The 22,659-nt window shown below is 53.1% G+C and overlaps 1 protein-coding gene across 2 annotated transcripts in view; it reads left to right on the top strand.

Annotated features, from left to right (window-relative positions):
- The first annotated feature begins 1,229 nt into the window (after positions 1 to 1,229).
- CCN4 (cellular communication network factor 4) overlaps positions 1,230 to 22,659 on the top strand; it is a 32,075-nt gene continuing 10,645 nt past the window's right edge. For both annotated transcript variants that reach the window (XM_019974105.2, XM_070802420.1), the window contains exons 1-2: positions 1,230 to 1,490; positions 20,661 to 20,940. In XM_019974105.2, the coding sequence (XP_019829664.1) occupies positions 1,419 to 1,490; positions 20,661 to 20,940 (352 nt within the window). In that variant the 5' untranslated portion in view covers positions 1,230 to 1,418. The remainder of the gene's footprint in view (positions 1,491 to 20,660; positions 20,941 to 22,659) is intronic.

Genomic DNA, 22,659 nt, shown 5'->3' with positions numbered 1-22,659 from the left:
AATCATCAGAGCCACTTCTTACCTTATGACCATAGACATGGTCATAAACTCCCTCCACAGACACAAACCTGCTACCGCTTCCAAGCAGCCACACGTGGTTCAGCATCCCCTTGTTTAAGTTACAGGGAAAGGGAAGACATGGCGTGAGTGTTATGAAAACCGCAGGGGAGAGGGCTTCCACTGAGGTGCAGGGATGGGAGTTTGCTGGGGAGTGAGACGAGCAGCACGGGGTCCACCGAGGCTGAGTGCAGTGCAGAGGTGGGAGAGGCAAGAGAAAAAAAGAGGTCAGGGAGGCAGCTGGCCCAGAGGCCATGCCAGGACTGGGAATTCCATGCTAAGTCAATGGGCAGGCTTAGGGAGGCTGGGACCGGGAGAATGCCATCGCCTTAGTTCTGTTCGCCAAGGTTCGCTCTGGTGGCTCTGAGAAGGGTGGTCAGTAACCAACCAACATGAATCTGTGGCTAAGGTCCCTGTGTGGGTGAGGGGGCTGGACGAGGGCAGACCAGGCTCCAAAGGAGACCCCCTTACCGGTGTGGCAAGTGTGCTGCAGAGCATAAAGGCCAGGCACCCCGAACCCACCAGGGACAACAAGCACCCAGGTGCAGGACACAGCCCCAGTACCCAAGGGTGTGTGTGTGTTAGTCGCTCAGTCATGTCTGACCCTTTGCGACCCCATGAACTGTAGCCCGCCAGTACCCAAGACTTCAGGCTAAGAGCAGGGGAGGGAATGCCCACAAATTGAAACCAGGGCTTTAATTTGTAGAGGGGGTAATGATGGTATCATGGGCTCCAGTTCTGAGCTCATTTGTGAATTCCTACCATTTCGAGATCAGTGGACTAAAGCCATCCTCTTTTCTTGCAGCCAGAGAGAGAGAGGAGTGAAAGATGACAAATGCAAACCAGAAGTAGGAGCAGCCGGAGGGAATGGGAGGGAGTTGATTTTCTCCACTGGGAGTGCTTTCAAAGCCCCTGCCAGAGCCAGGCCCTGAAACTGGATCTCCGCCTCCACCTGGTACCCTCCACTGGCTCCCCCTCCCCACCTTTGAGAAATGCCCAGGGAGGATGACCCCGGTTCCTTCTGTGAGGTTTTACCACCCCCGGTGTGAAATCACAGCCCTGTAACTTTCCCTTTAAGAGCTGTCAGAGCCGGGGAGGCTGGCCAAGCTTGGGTTGGAGGTGGGGACAGAGGGAAGAAAGAAAAAAAAAAGAAAGAGACAGGAAAAGTTTTTCAGAGGAAAATGCAGGGTTTGTCCTTAACCCTGACGTCAGATCTTGCTTTAACAAAACCCCCCGAGGGCTGCGGGAAGAGGCGTATCTGGCACTTCTGATGGGCCAGGTCAGTCTCGGTCCAACTCCCCCGAGAAGTGGCGGGATCCTCTGGGCTACTCCGTAGATGCCTTGGCCACCGACCTCCAGGCATGAGGTGGTTACTGCCCTGGACGCTGGTGGCAGTGGCAGCAGCAGCAGCAGCGGGCAGCACCTTGGCCACGGTGAGTCCTGCCCCGAGGGGCACTGTCCCCACCGGCCCTGCTGTGCGGGTGGGCGGGATGAGAAGGGCTGCAATGTTGGGGGGCGGGCAGGGAAGTGTCCGCTGAGGAGCCAGGGTGAGCCCCAGGGTGAGGAGTCGGGCTGCTGGGGACAGCTGGTCCTGGCAGGACGGGGATCACGGCCAGTACCTCGGGAATCAAACCAAACAGGACTTCTATGCCCTTTATTTCCCACCTGAAATGCAGTAGAAAGGGGGTACTTGGAGGAAATGGTAGTCAGGGGGCCTGGACTCCAAGCAGAGGTCTGCCCAGACTCGCTGTGTGACCTCGGGCTAGTCACTCACTCTCTCTGAGCAGCGTAAAGTGAGGAAGATTGTTGTTAGACTTCTAGCCTTTGGGTTTGGAAAATGAGTCTCCAAGTGTTGGAGATACTACAAGAGGGGGTGGAAAAGACCAAGGAAAGTTGGAAGGAAAAGGCCAGCTTTCAACAAAAGCGCTCACTTGTGCCACAGGACTCGTGAGGATTCTCCAACCACAACCGCCTTGGGCTTGCACAGCTCTCTACAGTTTATGAAGCATGCACGTTTGGGTCCTATAGAAGATATCCGCTGGTTCAGGGGGACCTGGAGCGTTCTGTGTCTCCCACCTCCATCCTGGGGCACACCGAGGGGAAGGGAGGAAGGTCTGCACCTCCGAGAAGCCAGGGAGCGAGACACGTGGCAGCACGGAGCCAGGCAGCGGGCTCGGGGCGGGGAGCAGGCACAGGGCGGGCAGGAGGTGGGCAGCTGCAAAGAGCTTCTGAATCCAAGAGCCCACGGCCCGGGCCAGGGCCTGCTGCCAGGAGTGAGGCCAAGAGGCTGGTGGAGGACGGCGGGAGGGAGTTCATTACCCACTCCCACAGACAGCTTTCTTGGGATTTGATGTGCCCCATTTCCAGATGAGGAAACTGAGGCTGGAGGGGGTAAGCTACTTGCCTGTGGGCTCAAAGACACAGGTTCTGATTCAACCAGATCTGAGGCTCAGAGCTGACCATGGGCCAGTTGCTCATAGGCGCTGGGAGATGGGTGTTCCTCCAAGCACGGTAGAGTGCATGATGTGGGCAGGTAGAGCTGGTGACTCGCTGTTGAATCCTTCCTGCCTTGTGTGGCTCTCGCCTACTAATTGGTGCTGAACCAAATAAAAAGGATATTAATCCCATTTTATGAATGAAAGAAATAGAGACAAGTGCAAGCTGGGGACTTGCCCAGGGTCTTACCATCAGTAAGTGGAAGATTTTTTTTGCCAAATGCCACTCTTTCCTGCAGACCCAAGCAACCAGGAGGTGAGCAGCCTTTATTTCAGAGCTGCTGTGTCTGGGAGGACAGGGGGTGGATGGAGAAGAGGTGAGAGGGGTATGGTAGCGAGGTCTGAGTGAGGAGGAGGAGAGAGAGATGTTGTGGGGAGGGGTGTCCAAGTACATGGGAACACCGAGCACCTCCTCAGAAGGGAGGTACTTTCTCCCCTGGGAAAGAGGGGCTGCAGGTCCACAGGCTCAGCTGAGGGGACGTGCAGCACAGGAGCTGGGAATCCAACAGCAGGATTGAGGGAAGGCTTCCGAGAGGAGACGGGGTACCTCTCCTCTCCTCCTGACCGGGACCTTCTCTGGGGACCCACGGTAATCCCCTAACACTGCTGTGTGATTCAGGAGCTCCCCAGACAGAGCCTTAATGCCCCCAGCGAGGGCTGGGAGACGCATACTGTCAACCTGCACTTTGCTTTAGAGCCAGGTTCCAGCCATGCTCATCTTCCCCAAGCTCACATATAAGGGCACTGTGAGTCCACTCAGGGTCCTGGGGGTGTTTAAAGGAAAAAAAAATGATGATAAATGTTTATATGGAAGAAAAAAGTCAGTGAGAACTGCCAAGGAAGCTTCGCATCAGAGAGTAAAACATTATCAAAGTTCTGTAATTGAAGGAGGAAGAAGCCAGCACAGGAAGAGATAAATCCAGGAGCTGGACAGGGCGGAGAGCTCAGAAACACAGCCAAGTATGTTCGGGAATGTAACATATGATAAAGGTGATCCACAGGCAGGCCTTGTTTCACTCCATCTCTTTGCTTTTTTTATTCCCCCTTCTACATGTATCGAGGACTTCCCATGTGCTAAGAGAAACGGCCTACATTGTTGGGGGTGGGGGGCGTTGCTGCATCAAATGCTATCTATTTATATACATAAGACCTTCCTCAGTTCATCCAAATGATATTTTTAAAAATTTAATTATCTTTAATTTGAGGATAATTGCTTTACAATATTGTGTTGGTTTCTGCTGTACATCAACATGAATCAGCCATTGGTATACACATCTCCCCTCCGTCTTGAACCTCCCTCCCACCTCCCACCCCATTCCACCCCTCTAGGTTGTCATAGAGCCCCAGTTTGAGTTCCCTGAGTCATACAGCAAATCCCCACTGGCTATCTGTTTTGTATGGTAGTTATATGTTTCCAGTCTACTCTCTTATGAGTCTTTATTAAGCATCTCCTAAATTCTCATAGCAACACTGTTAAGCAGATATAATCATCCCTCTTTGTAGATTAAAAACTCAAGCTCAGAGAGGTTCAGTAACTTGCCCAAGGTCACACAGCTAGCAATCAGTGGGACTGACATTTGAACCTAGGTCAGCTCTCAGCAGGGCAGCCTCCTGCCTCCCTGGCCCGTGTCCTTGTGCAGACGTGAGAAGCACAGGGTCCCCACCCCTACCGAGCCTATTAGGCTGGAGAGGCAAGGAACAGCCTCTCCATGGGAACGAGAGGCAACAGGGGTGATGCCGTCCAGGAGAGCGAGGCTGGGTACAGGTCCTCCACTGGCTGGTCCCTTAACCACTTGGACCTCCGCGTCTTCTCTTGTTAATCGGGGCTGACAACCCGAGCCCCTCACAAGCTCCCTGGGGCCGAGGAGTGAACACAGAGCTGATCGAGGAAAGTGTATCAGTGGCACATGACCAGTACACAAAGAAAGTGAAGTTGCTCAGTCATGTCTGACTCTGCGACCCCATGGAACCTATAGCCTACCAGGTTCCTCCATCCATGGGATTTTCCAGGCAAGAAGACTGGAGTGGGTTGCCATTTCCTTCTCCAGGAGATCTTCCCGACCCAGGGATTGAACACAAATGCTGTGCTAATAAATTCTGGGGCACATGTGAGGTCTCTGATAGTCTGTGTAAGGCTGAGACTCATGTCTCTTCTCCCATAGAAATGTGTGTGGGTGTGCACAGGGGTACAAGTGCATGTGTGTGTGTGTGCGTGTGTGTGTGCATGTGTGTAAGTGACTGTGGCTTGTCTGAAGGTATAGATCCCCATGGCGTGAGGATGCTTGAGCTGGGTGTGAAACACAAACCCACTCTCAGCCTCTGGAATCGACTACAGGATAATGTGGCTCCGGATAAGTGGCACATTCCCTTCTAAAAGATTACAGGAGCATCAGCGAGATGCCTTCTTTATATCCCCTGTCTATAGCAGGGACCTGAGCTAGCATTTCAAACCCCACCCCAGGCCCCACACCCACCAGCTCCCTGCCCAGAGCCCCTTCCGGCAATTTGGATGCTCTGCTCCCGGCTCTGAGCCCCTCCTGCTGGACCCTGGCCCAGGATGCTGGCAAGAGCATGGCTGGGACAGACACTTTCCACCTGGGCACGGCCCTTGGCCAGGGCTCGCTCTCTGGACTGGGCATGAGAACAGGGCTCCGTGGGAGACCAGATCCTGACCTCAGGCTGAGCAGCACCCCCAGGCCATCTGCAGACTCCCCTCCCCTCCCCTCCCCTCCCCAGGTTTCAGGAAAGGCCCCTGCCCCATGCCAGCAAAGCAGCCAAACGCCAGGAGGCTGTCTGTACAAACAGAAACCCTGGAATTCCTCTCAGGAACCTTTGCCATCTCTCTGAACGTGGGGAGGGGCTGCTACACACCCCGTAGGTTACATGTGGGGGCGGGGAGGTGAGCCAGCCATGGCCCAGGGTGGGATCCGGGGAGGAGACGGGAAGGATGCCAACCGCAACCCGGGAAGTAAAGCAGGCTAAGAATGCTCTCAAGAGAACCCTGCAACTGCGGATGTTTGGGGCAGGGCTTCAGTGCGTCGGTCAGTCATTCAACACCTCCCATGTCTCAGAAACATGAATGATGACGAGAGCTTACACTGACCCAGCACTCACTGTGTTCTAGGCACCCAATCCCAAGCATCTACATACATCAACTCACTTGAAAACCACACAGCTACAAGGCGGGCTCATGACAGTCTAGATCAGGCTCATTACATCGTCCAGCCAGTAGCCACTTCCACATGAGGTCCTTGAGCCCCTGAAATGTGGCTGGCCCCAACTGAGCTGTAAGAGTAAAATCCACAGTGTGAATATAAGACTGCAAAATTCTCATGATGATTTTTTCTATTGATACCATGTTGATAATACTGATAATAATGTTGATAATAATGATAATACTGTTAATATATTGGGCCAAATGAAGTATATTATTAAAATAAATTTCACCTTTGCTTTTTGGTATGACTGCTGGAAAATATACAGTTCCATCTGGAACTCACATTATGTTTGACTAGACTGAGTTGGCCTGAAAAGGCACAAGAGTACATAGAAAGGTTATAGTGGGGAGGCGGAAATACTGAGCTCCCCTCCTTCCAAGCTGTGCATCCTCAGATGAGTAACCTAGCCTCTCTGAGCTAGTTCCTCATCTATAAAAAAGGCATAACATTAGTACTTGCTTCTTGGGTACTAACCCTCTTGGCATGATTAAAGAGTGAAAGAGAGGTAAAGCACACGAAGACCCACCACAGCCACGGGGGAGTAGGAAGTGACCCTCCTTCCAAACAGCAGGGGAGGGGCATCCCGTCTTGAGTGGAAGCACTGGCTGCAGACAAACGCGCCAATCCGAACGAGTGATCAGAAGTTTATCAAGACCCCAGGCTCAGTACCAGGTGGGCAAGAAGAGGGGCAGAGCAATTGGTGCTGCTGCTGGTGGCGGTAATGATGGTGCTGATGGTGCTGATGGTGCTGATGGTGTTGCTGATGGTGATAATGATGATGGTGATGCTGATGGTGCTGCTGCTGATGGCGATGGTAACATGATGGCAGTTATTAGGATGATGATGGTTTGAGATTTGCATCTTCCAACCCTGAACTGGCTGGGTTCACTGCTGAGCTGATCTTCGGAAGATCGCGAGGGTTCCAAGTCCTGGCCAGCTTCTCAGTACATGTATAGGGAGTCAAGGAAGACTTCTGGGTTATCAGATAGGAGAAGAAAATATGATGACGATGGTGATGATGCCGATGGTGCTGCTGGTGCTGCTGGTGGCGGTAATGATAATGGTGATGCTGCTGATGGTGCTGATGGTGGTGGTAATGATGATGGTGATGCTGCTGGTGATGGTGGTAATAATGACGGTGATGATGCTGATGGTCCTGATGGTGCTGCTGGTGGTGGTAATGATGATGGTGATGATGTCGATGGTGCTGCTGCTGGTGGTAATGATGATGGTGATGATGCCGATGGTGCTGATGGTGGTGGTAATGATGATGGTGATGGTGCTGCTGGTGCTGCTGGTGGCAGTAATGATAATGGTGATGCTGCTGATGGTGCTGCTGGTGGCGGTAATGATGACAGTGATGGTGCTGCTGCTGGTGGTGGTAATGATGATGCTGATGGTGCTGATGGTGCTGCTGATGGCGGTAATGATGATGGTGATGGTGCTGCTGGTGCTGCTGGTGGCAGTAATGATAATGGTGATGCTGCTGATGGTGCTGATGGTGGTGGTAATGATGACAGTGATGCTGATGGTGATGGTGGTAATAATGACGGTGATGATGCTGATGGTCCTGATGGTGCTGCTGGTGGTGGTAATGATGATGGTGATGCCGATGGTGCTGATGGTGGTGGTAATGATGATGCTGATGGTGCTGCTGGTGCTCCTGGTGGTAGTAATGATGACAGTGATGGTGCTGCTGCTGGTGGCAGTAATGATGATGCTGATGGTGCTGATGGTGCTGATGGTGTTGCTGATGGTGATAATGATGATGGTGATGCTGATGGTGCTGCTGCTGATGGCGATGGTAACACGATGGCAGTTATTAGGATGATGATGGTTTGAGATTTGCGTCTTCCAACCCTGAGTCAGGTTGACAATGACTGAGATTTCCTTAGCTCGTCCATTCACTTGTTCCATGGATGCTAACAGGCCTGCTCTGTGCCCAGCCCCATCCTGTGTCTAGAGAAGTGATCAGACTCTGTCAGCTCAGTCCCCGCCATCAAGGATGGCTCATGTGTTGGAGACAGACTTTTAGCTCAGAGTAGTGTGTTGAAAATCTAATAGGGAAGCTTAGAGGACTGCGAGAGAAAGAGAGAGAGAAAAAATCAGTTCTGGGGCCCCAGAGCCTGAATCCCTGAGGAGACCTCCCCACCCTCACCAGCGTACATGAATTGACACCTTGATAATTCTTATGCACACATCGTTTCTAAAACCATTGAATTGAGAGACTCTGGTCTCTCCTCCAGCCTTGACTTCCTGATAATCTGCCAGCTCTCCTCCTCCTTCTTCCAACCTGGGGGGCAAGGGTCGGGGATGAGAGACAGAAGCAGAGAAGGAACAGGGCCTCTCGGATGTGAGTGATGGGCATTCCAGGGGAGGTGATAAAATCTGCTCACCCTGTCCCCCTAATCAGGAGGCAAGTCCAGGCTTGGGGCACAGACCATGACTCTGCTCAGCCTTGGTGGGGATGAGAGTGGGAGAGAAGGAAAGAGATTCTGGGCCTGAAGGACAGGAAGGGAGGGGCCCTCCCTCCCTCTCCCCATCCCAGAACCTGTGTTGAGTCTCAGGGTGCAGAGAAAGGCCATGTGCCCTGATCTTGCCCAGAGCTCGGTGGGAGAAGGGAGGAGCTGGTTTGAGGGGGAAGGGAGCATCCTGAGAGCACTGGAATTTGGATCCTGCTCTTGAAGAGGAATGGACTTGTCCAAGGAGTTGGTCATCTAGTCATCTCTGTCACTTTAGACAAGCCACTCGCCCTCGTGGAGCTCATTTGCTAATACTGAAAATGAGGAGGTTGGACTTGACCCCAAACTTGCTTCCAGCTGGAGCCACGACCCCGTCCTAGGGCCACACTCATTCACGGGGGGCCAGAAGCGGGGCTCATTGCTGTGATTCTTAGGGGGGACTCCTGCCACTGCCCCTCCATTAGGAGCATTGCTGGCCTGGCACCCCAAAAGTCGAGGTTCCGGGATGTCCCTCTACATGTGTGTCCTCCCTTCAAGGTATCCCCAGATATTCTCCCTTTGGCCCGCGTCTCCTCTTTCGACCCTCAGAGTGTACCCCCTGGTTTCATAAAACTGGAAAACGTACCACCAGCTGAATCTCCCAGGGTCCCACCATCTCAGTGGTACCTGGTCAGGCCTGGTCCTTAGGATCCCCAGATGCTACAGCAAAGACCAATGCCAGCTCCCCCGGCACTGCCAAGCGGGCTGTGCAGGTGCCCAGGACTCCGGAGTCTTAACATTTTTCACCACACTCGATCCTTGAGGTCTTGCAAGCTTGAGAAGCATCCTTGTAAATACCACTGAAGAGCCTGGTCCCACCTGCGTCCCCATCTCCATGAGTAATGCCTCCATCTGCACCCCTACCGTCAGAAACCTGGGGCCGTTTTCCACCCTAACCTCCCCACCCAGTGCCTCCAGCTCCCCACTCCTCCCTGCTGCCAGGAGGAGCTGGACCCTGGTTTGGCTGAGCCCTCTGTCCCAACACCTCACAGGATTCCCACTGGACCACAAGTGCAAGTCCACACACGAAGCTTGGCGGTAAGAGAATGGATTTTGCTCTTGGAATGAGGTGGAGTCAACCTCAGAGTTTGAATTCAGACAGATCACCTCGAGCTTTCTGAGCCTCAGTTTCCTCATCCATGACCCCAGGTCATTCACCTCTTAATGGGTCATGCTGAGTACAGAGCCTGGAGCAGACGGCGCTCCATGAACGTCGCTGTACTGCCTCCTCTGAGACGAGCCTAACTGTGGTTTCCAGCCTCACCCTCTGGGACCGCCCTCCTTCACCTTCTTTCCAACTTCGAGGGCCATCCTCCCAAACACTCGAGTGTTCCACCTCTGTGTACTTGCCCTTGCTGTCCCTTCTGCCTGAAATGCCTTCCCCACGTTCTCGATTCGTGGAACAATGTCTTTGTAACTGGTACCCCTCTGAGAAGCTTCCTTCGGCCTCCCCCGCCAGCTAGAGCAGCTGGCATCCCACCGTGGGCCCTCACAGTCCTTGTTCTCACTCAGGGGGGAAGAAACACACCACTCAGCTGGCTCTCTCAGCCGGCCCTGCCTCTCCTGTGAGCTGCCTTCCTGACACCCTGTCCTCCTGCAAGACAAACCCCAGGGCCTTGGCATGTGCTGTGCCTGCCCCCAGCTGTGCTGGCACTTGGGGACCTGGCACTGTCTCTACCCAGCTTGCTGTCACTGTAACACTCGGTATAGGTGCCCAATGCATGGATGAATTAATAAACAGAACCAGAAGCCAACCTGGGTGGCTGGGTAAGGTGGAGGGGAGAGCGGAGCCGCACCGGCCTTTCTAAGTGGAGGCTTAGGAGGGGGAAGGAGGGACTCTGACAAAGAAGCCTGGAGCTGGTTGCTGAGAGGACTGACCGAGTGAGCTGCAACCGCAGGCTTGCTTCCTGAGCCCAGAACGAGGAGTCAGAAGACTCCTCTCTAGTCCAGGCTCGGGGTTTGGTCTCTGAGCCTTGATCTCTTTCTCTGAAAGTGGAGTCAAGAAAGCCGCTCTGCCCGTGCCCTCAGCAGGATGCAGTGGGGGCCCAGGGATGGTGGCAGCGCACAGCCAGGGGGGCTAAAGGCCAGCTCCCCACTCCCTGCCAGGCCTCAGCTTCTCATCCACTCAAGGGACCTGAGAGTCCCACTTGCAGAGCCCTAGTGACAGATGCAGACCGCAGGCCGGGTGCTTAGCGTGTGTCGGAAAGGAGCTTGGGGGTCGCGATGAGAGAGTGACTATGGGGGTACTTAGGGTTGCAAATGTGGCCTTCTCAGCTTTTCTGAGCTCCTGGACCGCAGAAGTTGGTGGGTGGGTGCTGCGTGGATGGTGGGGGGTTGGGGGGCAGCTGTCTATCTGTCTATGTGTCCTTCCTACTGCTGCCTTTGGTGTTCAAATCTGCCTCCCCCAACACAGACACACACACACACGCACACACACACATGCACGCACCACCTGTTTCTGGGGCCGTACTCCAAGTAGCCATGTCCTGACACATGCGAACTTCAGCTATGAAAGGATCAAAGCGCCAGCCCTCGTGGGGCCCTCATGGTGCGCTGAGGACCACAGGCATCGGAGTCACTGGCAGGATCCTGTATCATCCCCACTTTACTGAGCTGGAAACTGAAGCACAGTTTAATTACCTCCCTGCAATCCAGGCTTCAAGAACACACCTGAGCTCCCCACGCAGGGCCGGGTGTGTGTGGGGGTGTCACCCCTCCCCAGGGGGTCCTGTGGGCCAGCCCCTTGCCCATGTCCTGTGCTCCCTGCCTGAGTCAGGGCCCCATCCAGGAGGAGGAAGAGGGAGGGCTTGGGCTCCAGCCGTGGAGGGAGGGGAGACCTTATCTGAGGCCAGATTAGCGAGCCGGCAACATCAGAGCTGGATGGCGCCAGAGAGGTTGCCTCACCCCAGCCTGCCTTGTCGGGGAGCAAGCGGCTCACCTGGAGCCAGTCTAAGCATGGGGGCTGGAACCCAGAGACCCCCACTCCAGATCTGGGGACTGGAACCCAGGGACCCCCACTGCAGATCTGGGGGCTGGAACCCAGAGACCCCCACTCCAGATCTGGGGGCTGGAACCCAGGGACCCCCACTGCAGATCTGGGGGCTGGAACCCAGGGACCCCCACTGCAGATGTGGGGACTGGAACCCAGGAACCCCCACTGCAGGTCTGGCCGCAGGAGCTGAAGATGGTCACCTCTGTTCTACCGGACAACTGGTGCCTCCTCCCTTATATTAAGCGGAACAGGCCTGAATTCAATGCAGGCAACTTCTCCCGCCCGTGTCTGTCCTGGCTGTTGCTCCAGGGCTGGTCCCTTCCCTGGCCGGCCCATGGCTACCATCACAGCCAAGCCTGGGATGACCGCTCTCCGGTCCTCCCAGTGAATCGAATGAACTGGAAATTGGGCTAGAAAGGGTCCCTTGGAGTTCATAGGAGGAGGACGAGGCCCACAGTCAGAGCTAAGTGTGTTATTTTCTGGCTGTGTCTCTAAGCTTGGTGGACATCAGTTTCCCCGTCTCTCAAACAGGGACCACCAGCAGCCCTCGCACGGTTGTTCCGGTCATCGCCTGGCATTGGGGATGGATTGACTGACTCAGGAAAAGTCCCCATCTTCCCCCAGCAGGTTCACACACCCCAGCATGGCCCTCAGGTCATCTTGCTGTGGCCCTTGTCTGCCTTCTCTGTGTCCTTGGACCCTAAGCCCTGGCAACGGTGACCTCTGGTCACTCCTGCACCATGCCATGCTGCAGCTCCTGCTCGCTCCCTGCTCTTGCCATTCCTCCGCTTGGACCCTCTCTCTGCCTTTCTGGTCTATTCTCACTCATCCTTTAAAGATGCAGAGCAAATGGTTCCTCCTCCAGGAAGTCCTCCCTGCTTCCACAGCCCCACCCCTTCCCTCCTCATCCAGCTCTTGCAGCCCCTCCTAGACTCTGCTGAGAAAACCCACAGTGGGGCTCCTGAGTGTGATGCCTTAAGAGACTGATACTGGGCTCAAATCCCAACTCTGCCGTTTGCGTGTGGCCTTGGGCAAATGATCTGACCTTTCTGTGGCTCAGTTTACTCATCTGTAAACTGGGGGAGATGACTCAGGGCTGGCACGAGGATTAGATGATTTAGAGCAGAAACTCATTAGAAGAGGCACAAAAGGCAAAATGCAGACCGTGTAGACCATTTTGCTCTTGATTCAAAGAAACCATCTGATTGTTTTTTGAAGCTTTGAGATAGTGAAGTTTGATTGTGGACTAAGTATTCGCTACAGAGAAAATTATGAAATTGTGACCAACTGTATTGGTATGAAAACTGGTGTTTTTTTTAAACTCTCCGTATTTTAGAGACACTCTCTGAGGAATTTCGGGTAAAATCATGAGGTCTGAGACTTGCCTTGAAATCCTCAAGAATGAGAAAGTATGTGTGTAGGTAGGAGTAACAGGAAACAAGATTACGGAGGGTTGATAATTATTGAAGCAGAGGTAGGTATGTGAGATTCATTCTATTATTCTCCCAAATGTGTAAATGTTTGAACACACCTCTGACAGAATGAACACTTTGATTATATGCAACCCTGATAGAGATGCCCGTCACTTGCTATGCACTCTGTCAGGGTTTTAGCTTACTTATAGCTCTGTCACTACATAGCAGAAGTTAGTGACCGTTTCCTTTTTTATTTATCAGTTTATTGGTTGCGCGGGGTCTTTGTTGCTGCGTCCTGGCTTTCTCTAGTTGGGGTGAGCAGGGGCTACTCTCTGCGGCCGTACGTGGCCTCCTCACGGTGTTGGCTTCTCTCGTTGCAGAGCACAGGCCCCAGGGCACGTGGGCTTCAGTAGTTGTGACGCACGGGTTTAGTTGCTCCACAGCATGTGGGATCTTCCCGGACCAGGAATTGAACCAGTGTCCCGTGTATTGGCAAGCAGATTCTCCCACCACCAGGGAAGTGATCATTCCTTAAAAAGAACAGATAGTAAAAATTCTAAGCTTTGTGGACTATAGGCTGTCCGTGGAATATTCTTTTTTGTTTTTTACAACTTTTTAAAAGTGTAGAATCCATTCTACTCAGTTGCAAAAATGCTGTGGGGGGGCTGTCCCAGGGGGCTGGTGTCTGGTCCTTTGCTTTGTAAGGCAGTTGCCTTGTTCACGCTCCTGGCTCCTCGGGAGGCTGGCCGCTCCCTTAGGCTTTGTACTGAGAACTCCGGAGATGCTTTACATATATTTGATAAATGAAAGAATGCCTGAGGGTTTATCGTTTGGAAAGAACTCTGGCTTCTTGCCACTTCTATCTTCTCCATATAAAGGCTACTTTCCCAACCAGAAGCTCACAAGACTGCATGTTGATAAAACCAATTAGCAGAAAATCTCAACAAACCTTCCATCAGCCACGACGGGCAGCCTGGCCAGCTCTGAGTCAGTGCCTGGGTCTCCAGGTCCCTGGAGATCCTGCCGACGGTGTGGGCGTGAGCATGGAAGACTCAGCAGGGCTGGGTCCTCTGAACATTCAGGCCAGGTGTCCTGCAGGGGCTGAGCTAAGAGCTGCTCAAGACAGAGGCTCCCCTGCAGGGCATCCCCACCCAGGCCCCGGGTACAGATGCCGAGGGGTACACTCAGAGGAGGAGGAGCTCAGAAAATGTGTCCACCAACCCATGTGGTAGCTGCCTGTTACTTACATCAAAGATATAAGAGCGTCAGGAAGGGCAGACCACAGCGTGCCCCCAGCTCTGGGCCCAGGCCTGTGTCCACGTCCTCCCACTGCCCCCAGACCTCTCTTATCAGTGAAGGAATGAGCAGAAACTGCTTCCAAATTGGGAACCCTTTCCTTAAAGCCCCCAGGGCCCAGCTGGGGCCGGCTCAGGCCATTCCTATCTCAACCCTGCCCCCTGGTGGAGTATCTGGGTGTGGCTGCCCACAAGTGGGCAAGCTAAGCTCTGGACTATTCTGTTCATGGAGTGCTTGCCCGGGGTGTGCCAGGAGCAGTGCTGGGCACTCAGGCATTAAGAAACGGCATCCTGTCCCTGAAAACTCCACAAGAGTCTCCCATATATTTTTTAGGGGATCCCTGGCAACCTGGGCTCAAGTGCATTGCAGCTCTCACCACCCTATGTTGCAATCTTATAAATGTGTCTGTACTGTGATTGCCGTGGGGTAAGGACCACCATGCGTCCATCTGAATACCAGCCCAGCCATGCAGGAGGTGCTTAGTGCATAGCATGTGATGGGAGGATGGAGGAATGAATGACTGAATACAAATGTGAATGAATGAGGGAGTAGGGCAGCCTGGTGACAAGTCACCTGGAGGGATATTTTGGGGACACTTTCCCAGCTTCAAAACCCTGAGCAAGTTACTTCAACACCATGGGCCTCAGTTTCCTCCTCTGTGAAATAGGGGAAAGGCTATAACTGCTCGTTAGGGCCACTGGAGGATGTTGTTATCATCACTGCTTTACACACGTGTACACAGACGCTCAGAGAGGGCGAGCCCAGACCCAGGTCACACAGCCTCGGGAAATGGGTTCACTCACTGCAGACGCCCCGCCCTTACCTCCTGGTCCCAGGGCCCCACTCATCGATGAACTGCACACACCTTCCAAGGACGGTGGGGTTCAGCTCCCTCATCTATCGGGATGATTAAGGTCTCCTGGGCGGCACCCCACCACCACCAGCCTCCTACTCGCTGCTACCATTCCCATCACCACCCACTTTTGTAAAAATGAAGTGAAACTGTTGGTAAAAGTCAAAGGATAGATTTACATGTTCCTGAATCTATTTTTAGGGAGTTGGAGAACATCAGAAAATTCAGTCACTGCCCACTTCTAAACATCACCCCCAAATTATACACACAGGGTTTCCTATGGGGTCTTCGATTGAACATTCTTCTAGTTTTTCCCTTCTTAAATTTAATCTGCTTAAGTTTGTCCAGTAACTATGATTGAATGGATTGCTTTGAACCTGCCCACTGAGTGCCCTCCTTGTCCAGAGGGTGCAGTATCGGGCACGGTCTCGGTCCACCTGGGCTGCTGGAGGAAAACACCACACTCGCTGGGCGGCTTACAGTCTTGCTGCCCACAGCCCTGGAGGCTCGAAATCCACGGTCAAGGCCGGCATGGTCACATTCTAATGAGGCCCCTTTTCATAGTTGGCATCTTTTTGCTGTGTCCTCACGTGGTGGAAGGGATGAGGGAGCTCTCTGGGGTCCCTTTCAAAAGGGCACTAATCCATGAGGGGGTCCACCCACATGATCCAATCACCCCCAGAGGCTCCACCTTGTGGCTCAAATGGTAAAGAACCCAGCTGCCAATGCAGAAGATGCAGGGTCAGCCCCTGGGTCAGGAAGATTCTCTGGAGGAGGAAATGGCAACCCACTCCAGTATTCTTGCCTGGAGAAACCCATGGACTGAAGAATCTGGTTGCCTACAGTCCATAGGGTTGCAAAGAGCTGGACATGACTGAGCGCACGCATACACACACCAAGACCACCTTTAGAGTGGTTAGAATGCCAACATATGGATCTGTGGCCAACATAACATTCAGTCCCCAGCAGATATTTAGCTTACCGTGGGGAGCTAGTCATTTTTAAAATTTTATTTTTGTTGTTGTTGTTGCTTTTCAGTCCTTCTCACAAAGCATGAAAAGCAAAGTAAACCATTCTCAGTTAACTACATGAGGCCTGCTCACGGAGCCCGGTGCCACCCCATGAAACCACAGAACGGCGTGTGTTCTGCGGGCCGGCCTGGCTGTTTTGTGTCCAGGCTGATCAAGCAGCCAGCAGGGTAGGCATGTAAGTGCAGTTCTAGAAAAGCCACGCATTAGGAAAGGAAAATGGCCTAGAACCTCCCCCCCGCCTTACACTCCCCTGGCCCAGTTCTCTAAGACACGCTTCCCGTTCCCACAAGAATCACCAGGGACGCAGGATGAATTACGGATTCCGGGCCCAGCAGAGAAGAGTTGAAGCTGAGGATTCCAAGTGGACTCCAGGCACCTGTACCTTACAAGGTCCTGAGGTCAGCGGTTCTCACCCTCAACCACATTCAAGGTCCAGGATCCTGCCCGGGATCCTGCCTCAGTCTGGCTGCCTGGGGACGGTGGCCAGGCACCAGTGTTTATTAAAGCTCCTGGATGATTCTGACAGGTGGCAATGCTTGGGAGCCACCCCAGGAAGTGACTGTTAGAGGCGCTGCCCTGAGGTCACTGCTGATGGAGGCGGCGGCTGAGCGGACAGAACCAGGCAGGGGCCTGAGCCCTGGGTGCCTGTCTTGGGCAGCATCAGGGCACAGCCCCACCCCGTCTTCCCCATAAACACAGTGGCATCCTCAGGGAGTCTGCCTCCAGAAGCACGTCGTAAAAGAGACTTTCATGTGAACAGCTGCGGTTTGGAAGTAGCCAAGGCTGTTCTTGACTCTCTCCGGCCTCCCCAGACGATAGATACTCTCCTCGCTGTCTGGTTGTTATCCTTCCCTTTTTTCACCCTTAGCTTCTGATGTTAGAAAAAAATGACGTAGGCCACACACAGCAGTGAGCTTACAACGGTCCCTGTGCCAAGGCCAAGGGCAGGCGGACGTGCAATTACCTCTTGGGCACTCAAGATGGCTGATGTGCGTGCGTGTGTGTGTGTGTGTGTGTGCGCGCACACTCACCTTCCCTGGGATGTGGGTGCTAGACAAGGCGGTCGGGACTCAGAGGGTCATGCACCTATCCCAGGAGACCTCAGGCCTTGCCTTTAAAAGCCCTCCCACCCACAGCTCTCATCAAGGACCTCCTAGGGCTGGGAGCTCTCCTACCACTAGATGGCGCCAACTGCAAGGGCTTGGCTCAGAGGATCCCGCCCCTTTCCCTCCAGCGTCCCAAGGCCGCCCTCACCTGCTTCACTCCTCCAAAGAGGGGTTTCCACTGGGGCTTCCCTAGAGAAGCTCTGTGCCTTGGGGCTCCCGGCCACAACTGAAAAGCAGGCTTCCTTCTGGGGAGCTGTAACTTGGTATGGAAACAGCAGGATGGGTGGTGACCCTGTGGACCCATCCCAGCTCAGCTCAAAGGGTGCAGACCCCCAGGCCCTGCGATGGGCCTTGTGGGTGAGGGAGGTGTGCACAAGCATGGCAGTGCAAGTGCAAAAGTCTTGCTTTTGAGTATCTGCACACACAGTGCTTCTGTGTACACAATGCCCCCACCCTCCCGACAATTCCCCCAAGTGGGCATTATTGTGGCCATTTCACAGACAAGGATGTCAAGGCTCAGGAAGGTCAGGAACTATAGGAAGGTCAAAACTACACAGAGGGAACCCTCTTCTGACTGTTTTGGATCCCATGCTGTCTTCTTGACACTCGAACTTGGAAAAGAAAAGGCTCCAAGATGGTAGGTCCTGAAAAGTCAAGGAACTGGTACCAAAGTCCTTTGGAGTCAACAATCCCCCATCCCACCAGGTGACACTTCCACCGCCCTGCTATGGGTCATGCACCGTGTTTCAGGCCCACAGATAGAAGTAAGGAGCAGATACTGCCCTTTACAAGCTTACATTCCGGTGAAGGAAGCACTACTTCTAAAGCAACCTGGAAAAGGCACGCAAGCCTTCTGGAGGAGAGGGCTTTTTTTTGTTTGCTGTGCCAAGAATAGGTCTCTAGGGTCTAGGAGCTGTCAGAGATGGCCCGGAGGTGGGGGGTGGGGGGGGGCGGTTCTCATAAATCTCCGGGCCTCCGGTGTCACAATCTGACTAGGACAAGTCTCTCTCCATGGAGCCAGAAAGAGGAGGGTGTGAGTGCATGCCTGTGTGTGTGGGTTCATTGATTTACGGGTGTGATGTTTTGCTCTGCCATGTGTTTTTTGAGGAAAAGCAAACAAGTGTAAGCAAACCAAATGACTTCCAGATGAAAACAGACCAGCACTGCCAACCCCAGAGCAATCTGTCCCCTGCCAGCACTTGAATCCAAGCATAGAGGTGACAAAAACCTCAAATCAAGGTTTGCGTTTTTGACTTTCAAAGGCCCTTTTTCAAATCGACATTTACCGCACTTGTCTGGTGCCAAACTTAGAACCCAGAGCCCAACTAATCCAGCCCTTCAATCTGCACCACCTCTTCTGGCCTCTGGTTCTTACAGCCAAGGGCGCAGGGATGTGGACCACTCACCTCAGCAGAGAGCTTCCTGCGCTGGTGGTTGGAGGGCTCCTGGGGCTGCCCTGGTGCCCCCACTCTCCATGCAGCCTCATGTTGTAATAAATCACCTCTATCGTCTATCTCTCCCATAAGCCATGGTCCCGTACCACAGGAGATGCTTAAGTTCATCTTCAAATGCTTAAAACAGAAGCAAGACGGTGAACTAGCTCAGCAAATGTTCACTGAGTGACTGAAAGAGTGGGCAGAGGTCAAGGGTGCAGAGATGAGAGCTGGGAGAGTCACTAGTATCTAAGCCATGACGTGGCCATGTCATCTTGGACACCCTCTGCCTCTTTGGGTCTCGGTTTCCTCTCCAGGAGAAGGAAATGGCAACCCACTCCAGTGCTCTTGCCTGAAAAATCCCAAGGATGGAGAATCCTGGCAGGCTACAATCCATGGGGTCGCAAAGAGTCAGACACGACTGAGCGACTTCACTTTCTTTTTCTTTCTTTTCCTCTCCAGGAAGAGAGAAAAGAATCTGTCTAAATAGCTCAGCATCTGTTTTGTTCAAAGAATGAAAATGCAGATCTTTAAACCCACAGAGCAGGGTTCCTCTGGTTCAGGATGGAGGGGACGGTCTGTGGGGCCCCCCACCTCTGCTAACCTCAGAATTCAGGAGTCACTGCTGAGAAGCCCCAGACAGGAGCCTCTCCAGCAGGGACCACCAGCCTGGGGGTGGAGAAATGGCTGGGAGGTGCCTACAGTCCTCACTCTCCATCCTCAGGCAATTCTCCTCCTCTCTGGGCCAAGGTTTCCTCCAGGGTAAAGAGTGAGGGGCCAGGATGGAGGGGCTGGGCAGGTGACTGGATCTCTGAGATACAGGCAGTTTGAAGCTGGTAATAATGGCCCCAGAGCCGCCTCCCTTTCCATCAGCCTCATCTGCAGCACAGAAATGCTCTTTGGGGCTTATCTCCCATTCCCCATGCGCTTGTTGTCTTGTCCATCATATCTGCCAGGATATAGATGAATATATTGCCTGTGGATGGGAATGCGGCTCTGGGAAGGAGCATGGGTGGAGAGAAGTGGAGTGGGTGTCCACCACACTGAGCACAAAATCAGACCCCTCTCTACAGGGCTGGCACTGGACACAGGATCAGTCCTCTCCCCACGGGGGCACAGCAGGCCAGCAGCAGGAACCACGAGGCTGGACACCCGCTGCCACCGCCGCCCCCTGCAGCCCCTTCCCGGTGCTCAGAGGGGAAAGGAATTAATAATGATAATAATAGGATGACAGGTCGGCTGGCCGAATCCTGGCTGTACATATGCATGTCGTCTGTATGTGGAAGCTGTAAATAAGATACAAATGAACTTATTAACAAAACAAATAGACCCACAGGCATAGAAAACAAATTCACCGTTACCAAAGGGAAAGAGGGAGGGATAAATTAAGAGTTTGGGATTAACACATACAGACTATGTATAAAGGGCTTTCCTGCAGGTTCAGCAGTGAAGACTCTGCCTGCCAATGGAGAAGACAAAGGTTCGATCTTGGGTCAGGAAGATCCCCTGGAGAAGGAAAAAGACAACCCACTCCAGTATTCTTGCCTGGGAAATCCTGTGGACAGAGGAGCCTGGCGGGCTACAGTCCAAGTGGTGGCAAAGAGTCAGACATGACTTAGCCTCTGATCAACCAACCAACCAACCAACCTCCTAATGTGAATCACTGTGTGTAACTGTGTACACAGTACACACATTTGTATAATGAATACAGTTAATATATGTAACTGAATATACGTGAAACTAATCCAACAGTGTAAATCAACTATACTTCAATTTAAAAAAAATATATGAGTCAGCTCTTAAGGACCCTTAGCACAGAGAGGGTGGATCCTTAGGACATAAAGAAAAGGGCAATGGGGTGGAGAGAGAGTCGGGTTTTGGGGCTGCACCCACAGCGTGACTCATCAGAAGGCATTTTCTCAAAGCCGCAGCTCTCTCATCTGCAAAGGAGGCCGACTCACCGACCTCCCAGGTAGCGGGATGATCAGAGGGGAAGGAGACACCCATGGGCTCAGAGAGCTGACACGGAGCCTGACCCAGCACGCCCAAGCAGGGGAATTCGGGCAGCTGGCTTCACGTGTGCTAATGCCAGCTCCTCCATGCTGGTGAGGAGACAGGAGGTGTCTGGCCACCCAAAGCACGGCAGAGAAATGGAATGTGACGTAAACCTTTGGAACCCCGTGAAGATGGGGAGGCGACCGCCAGCCTTTGGCCTGGGACCCCTCTTCCGGGCAGCCTCCTTTACATCTTCTCTCCCCCGCAGGCCGTCCCTCCAGCTCCCACAGCCATGGGCCCCACCCCGGCCCCGCTGGAGGACACCTCCTCACGCCCCCAGTTCTGCAAGTGGCCGTGCGAGTGCCCAGCGGCCCCGCCACGCTGCCCGCTGGGCGTCAGCCTCATCACGGATGGCTGCGAGTGCTGCAAGATGTGTGCCCAGCAGCTGGGAGACAACTGCACAGAGGCTGCGGTCTGCGACCCCCACCGCGGCCTCTACTGCGACTACAGCGGGGACCACCCGAGGTACGCAGTAGGCGTGTGTGCACGTAAGTGAGACCCCGCCCACCACCGGCCAGCCCCGCCCACCACCGGCCAGCCCCGCCCACCATCGGCCAGCCCCAGCCCCCAGCTCTGGCCCGCAGCACCCCCCGCCATCCATAGCCCTTCCTCTGGCCAGGCTTGGTTCTGCAGGAAGTACCCAAACGCACTCCCCCCGACCCCAGTCCATGATGACGGGCCAGAGGCTGAGCAGGGAGGGACGCAGCATTCCTCTTGCATCTGGACCTTGTCTTCTCTGGCCTCCATCCATGGATGAGTCCAGGGAAGAAGGATCCACCAGGAGAGACCTAAGCCTGGTTCTGTTCTCCTCGAGGTAGAACTCTTTGCAGGCCGCCCGTGACCTCCCAGAGGCACCAGGACCCTGCGGGGTTCCAGCTATTTTAGTAACATTGTCAATGAACATAATCTGGTATTAAAACATTCAGTAACCTTGAAAGAACAAAAAGCAGCAGCCTGAAACCATCTCTTCCTACCACCCACCCACCTTCCTTTAGTTCACTACAGTCACTTTTAACTTTTCAGCCCTTTCTTCTGGTAATTGCAACTATTCAATGCATCTCTTCTGTTATATCTTGATCAGCTTAAAATACCAACTGTGCACAATCTGTAACTGTGCATGATCCTATATGATAGCTGATGACTTAGCTCCTTAATACTGCCTGACACTGCCCTCCGCAGCTTCCAATATCATTGCCACATTTTTTATTATAAACCACTATTTGACCACTATGTACAATATTAGGACGATGTAAATGGTTTTTGCTGAAGCATGAGGTAGTAAACTTGATTGAATTTCCTTTATTATGAAGTTTTTTGTTTTTCCTGGAGTTTCTACTTGCTCTTGGTCTTTATAATAGCCCCATGCTGGGGGAGAGGCTATTGCTTTTTGTTATTTGTTTGCTCTTCAAAGGGTAATATCATTTCCTTTGTTGTTCCCAGAGACCCCCTTTCTGAGGCTTTCTGGTCTCCTGCTTCTATCTGGGCTGGCCTTGAGTCATATGATCTTGAACATATGAGCGTTTATTCAATATACATGATCAGTATGATGAAAAGAGGTAAACTGGCATCAGGAAGTGATGTGAATGTTGCTCAATCATGTCCAGCTCTTTGAGACTCCATGGACTATACAGTCCACGGAATTTTCCAGGCCAGAATACTGGAGTGGGTAGCCATTCCCTTCTCCAAGGGATCTTCCCAACCCAGGGATTGGACCCGGTCTCCTGCATTCAGGCAGATTCTTTACTGTCTGAGCCCCCAGGGAAGCCCAAATAGGCATCATGGCAGCAGCTTAACTTCTGAAAATTTACACAAAGCCTCATAAATTCAAGGACTCCTTCCCTTAAGGCTGAATCAAGCTTTCCTCATGCCCATGACTCTGCATGTTCACACACAGCAGACTCTCTTATCTTCAGCTACTGCTACTGCTGCTGCTAAGTCGCTTCAGTCGTGTCCAACTCTGTGCGACCCCATGGACTGCAGCCCACTAGGCTTCTCCGTCCATGGGATTCTTCAGGCAAGAACACTGGAGTGGGTTGCCATTTCCTTCGCCAATGAATGAAAGTGAAAAGTGAAAGTGAAGCCACTCAGTCATGTCCGACTTTTAGCGATCCCGTGGACTGAAGCCTAGCAGGCTCCTCCATCCATGGGATTTTCCAGACAAGAGTACTGGAGTGGGGTGCCATTGCCTTCTCTGTATCTTCAGCTAA

The sequence above is a fragment of the Bos indicus genome, chromosome 14 (genome assembly GCF_029378745.1).
Source record: "Bos indicus isolate NIAB-ARS_2022 breed Sahiwal x Tharparkar chromosome 14, NIAB-ARS_B.indTharparkar_mat_pri_1.0, whole genome shotgun sequence".
Lineage (NCBI taxonomy): Eukaryota > Metazoa > Chordata > Mammalia > Artiodactyla > Bovidae > Bos > Bos indicus.
Note: the sequence above shows the minus strand (reverse complement) of the source record. Positions and strands in the feature narration are given on the sequence as shown.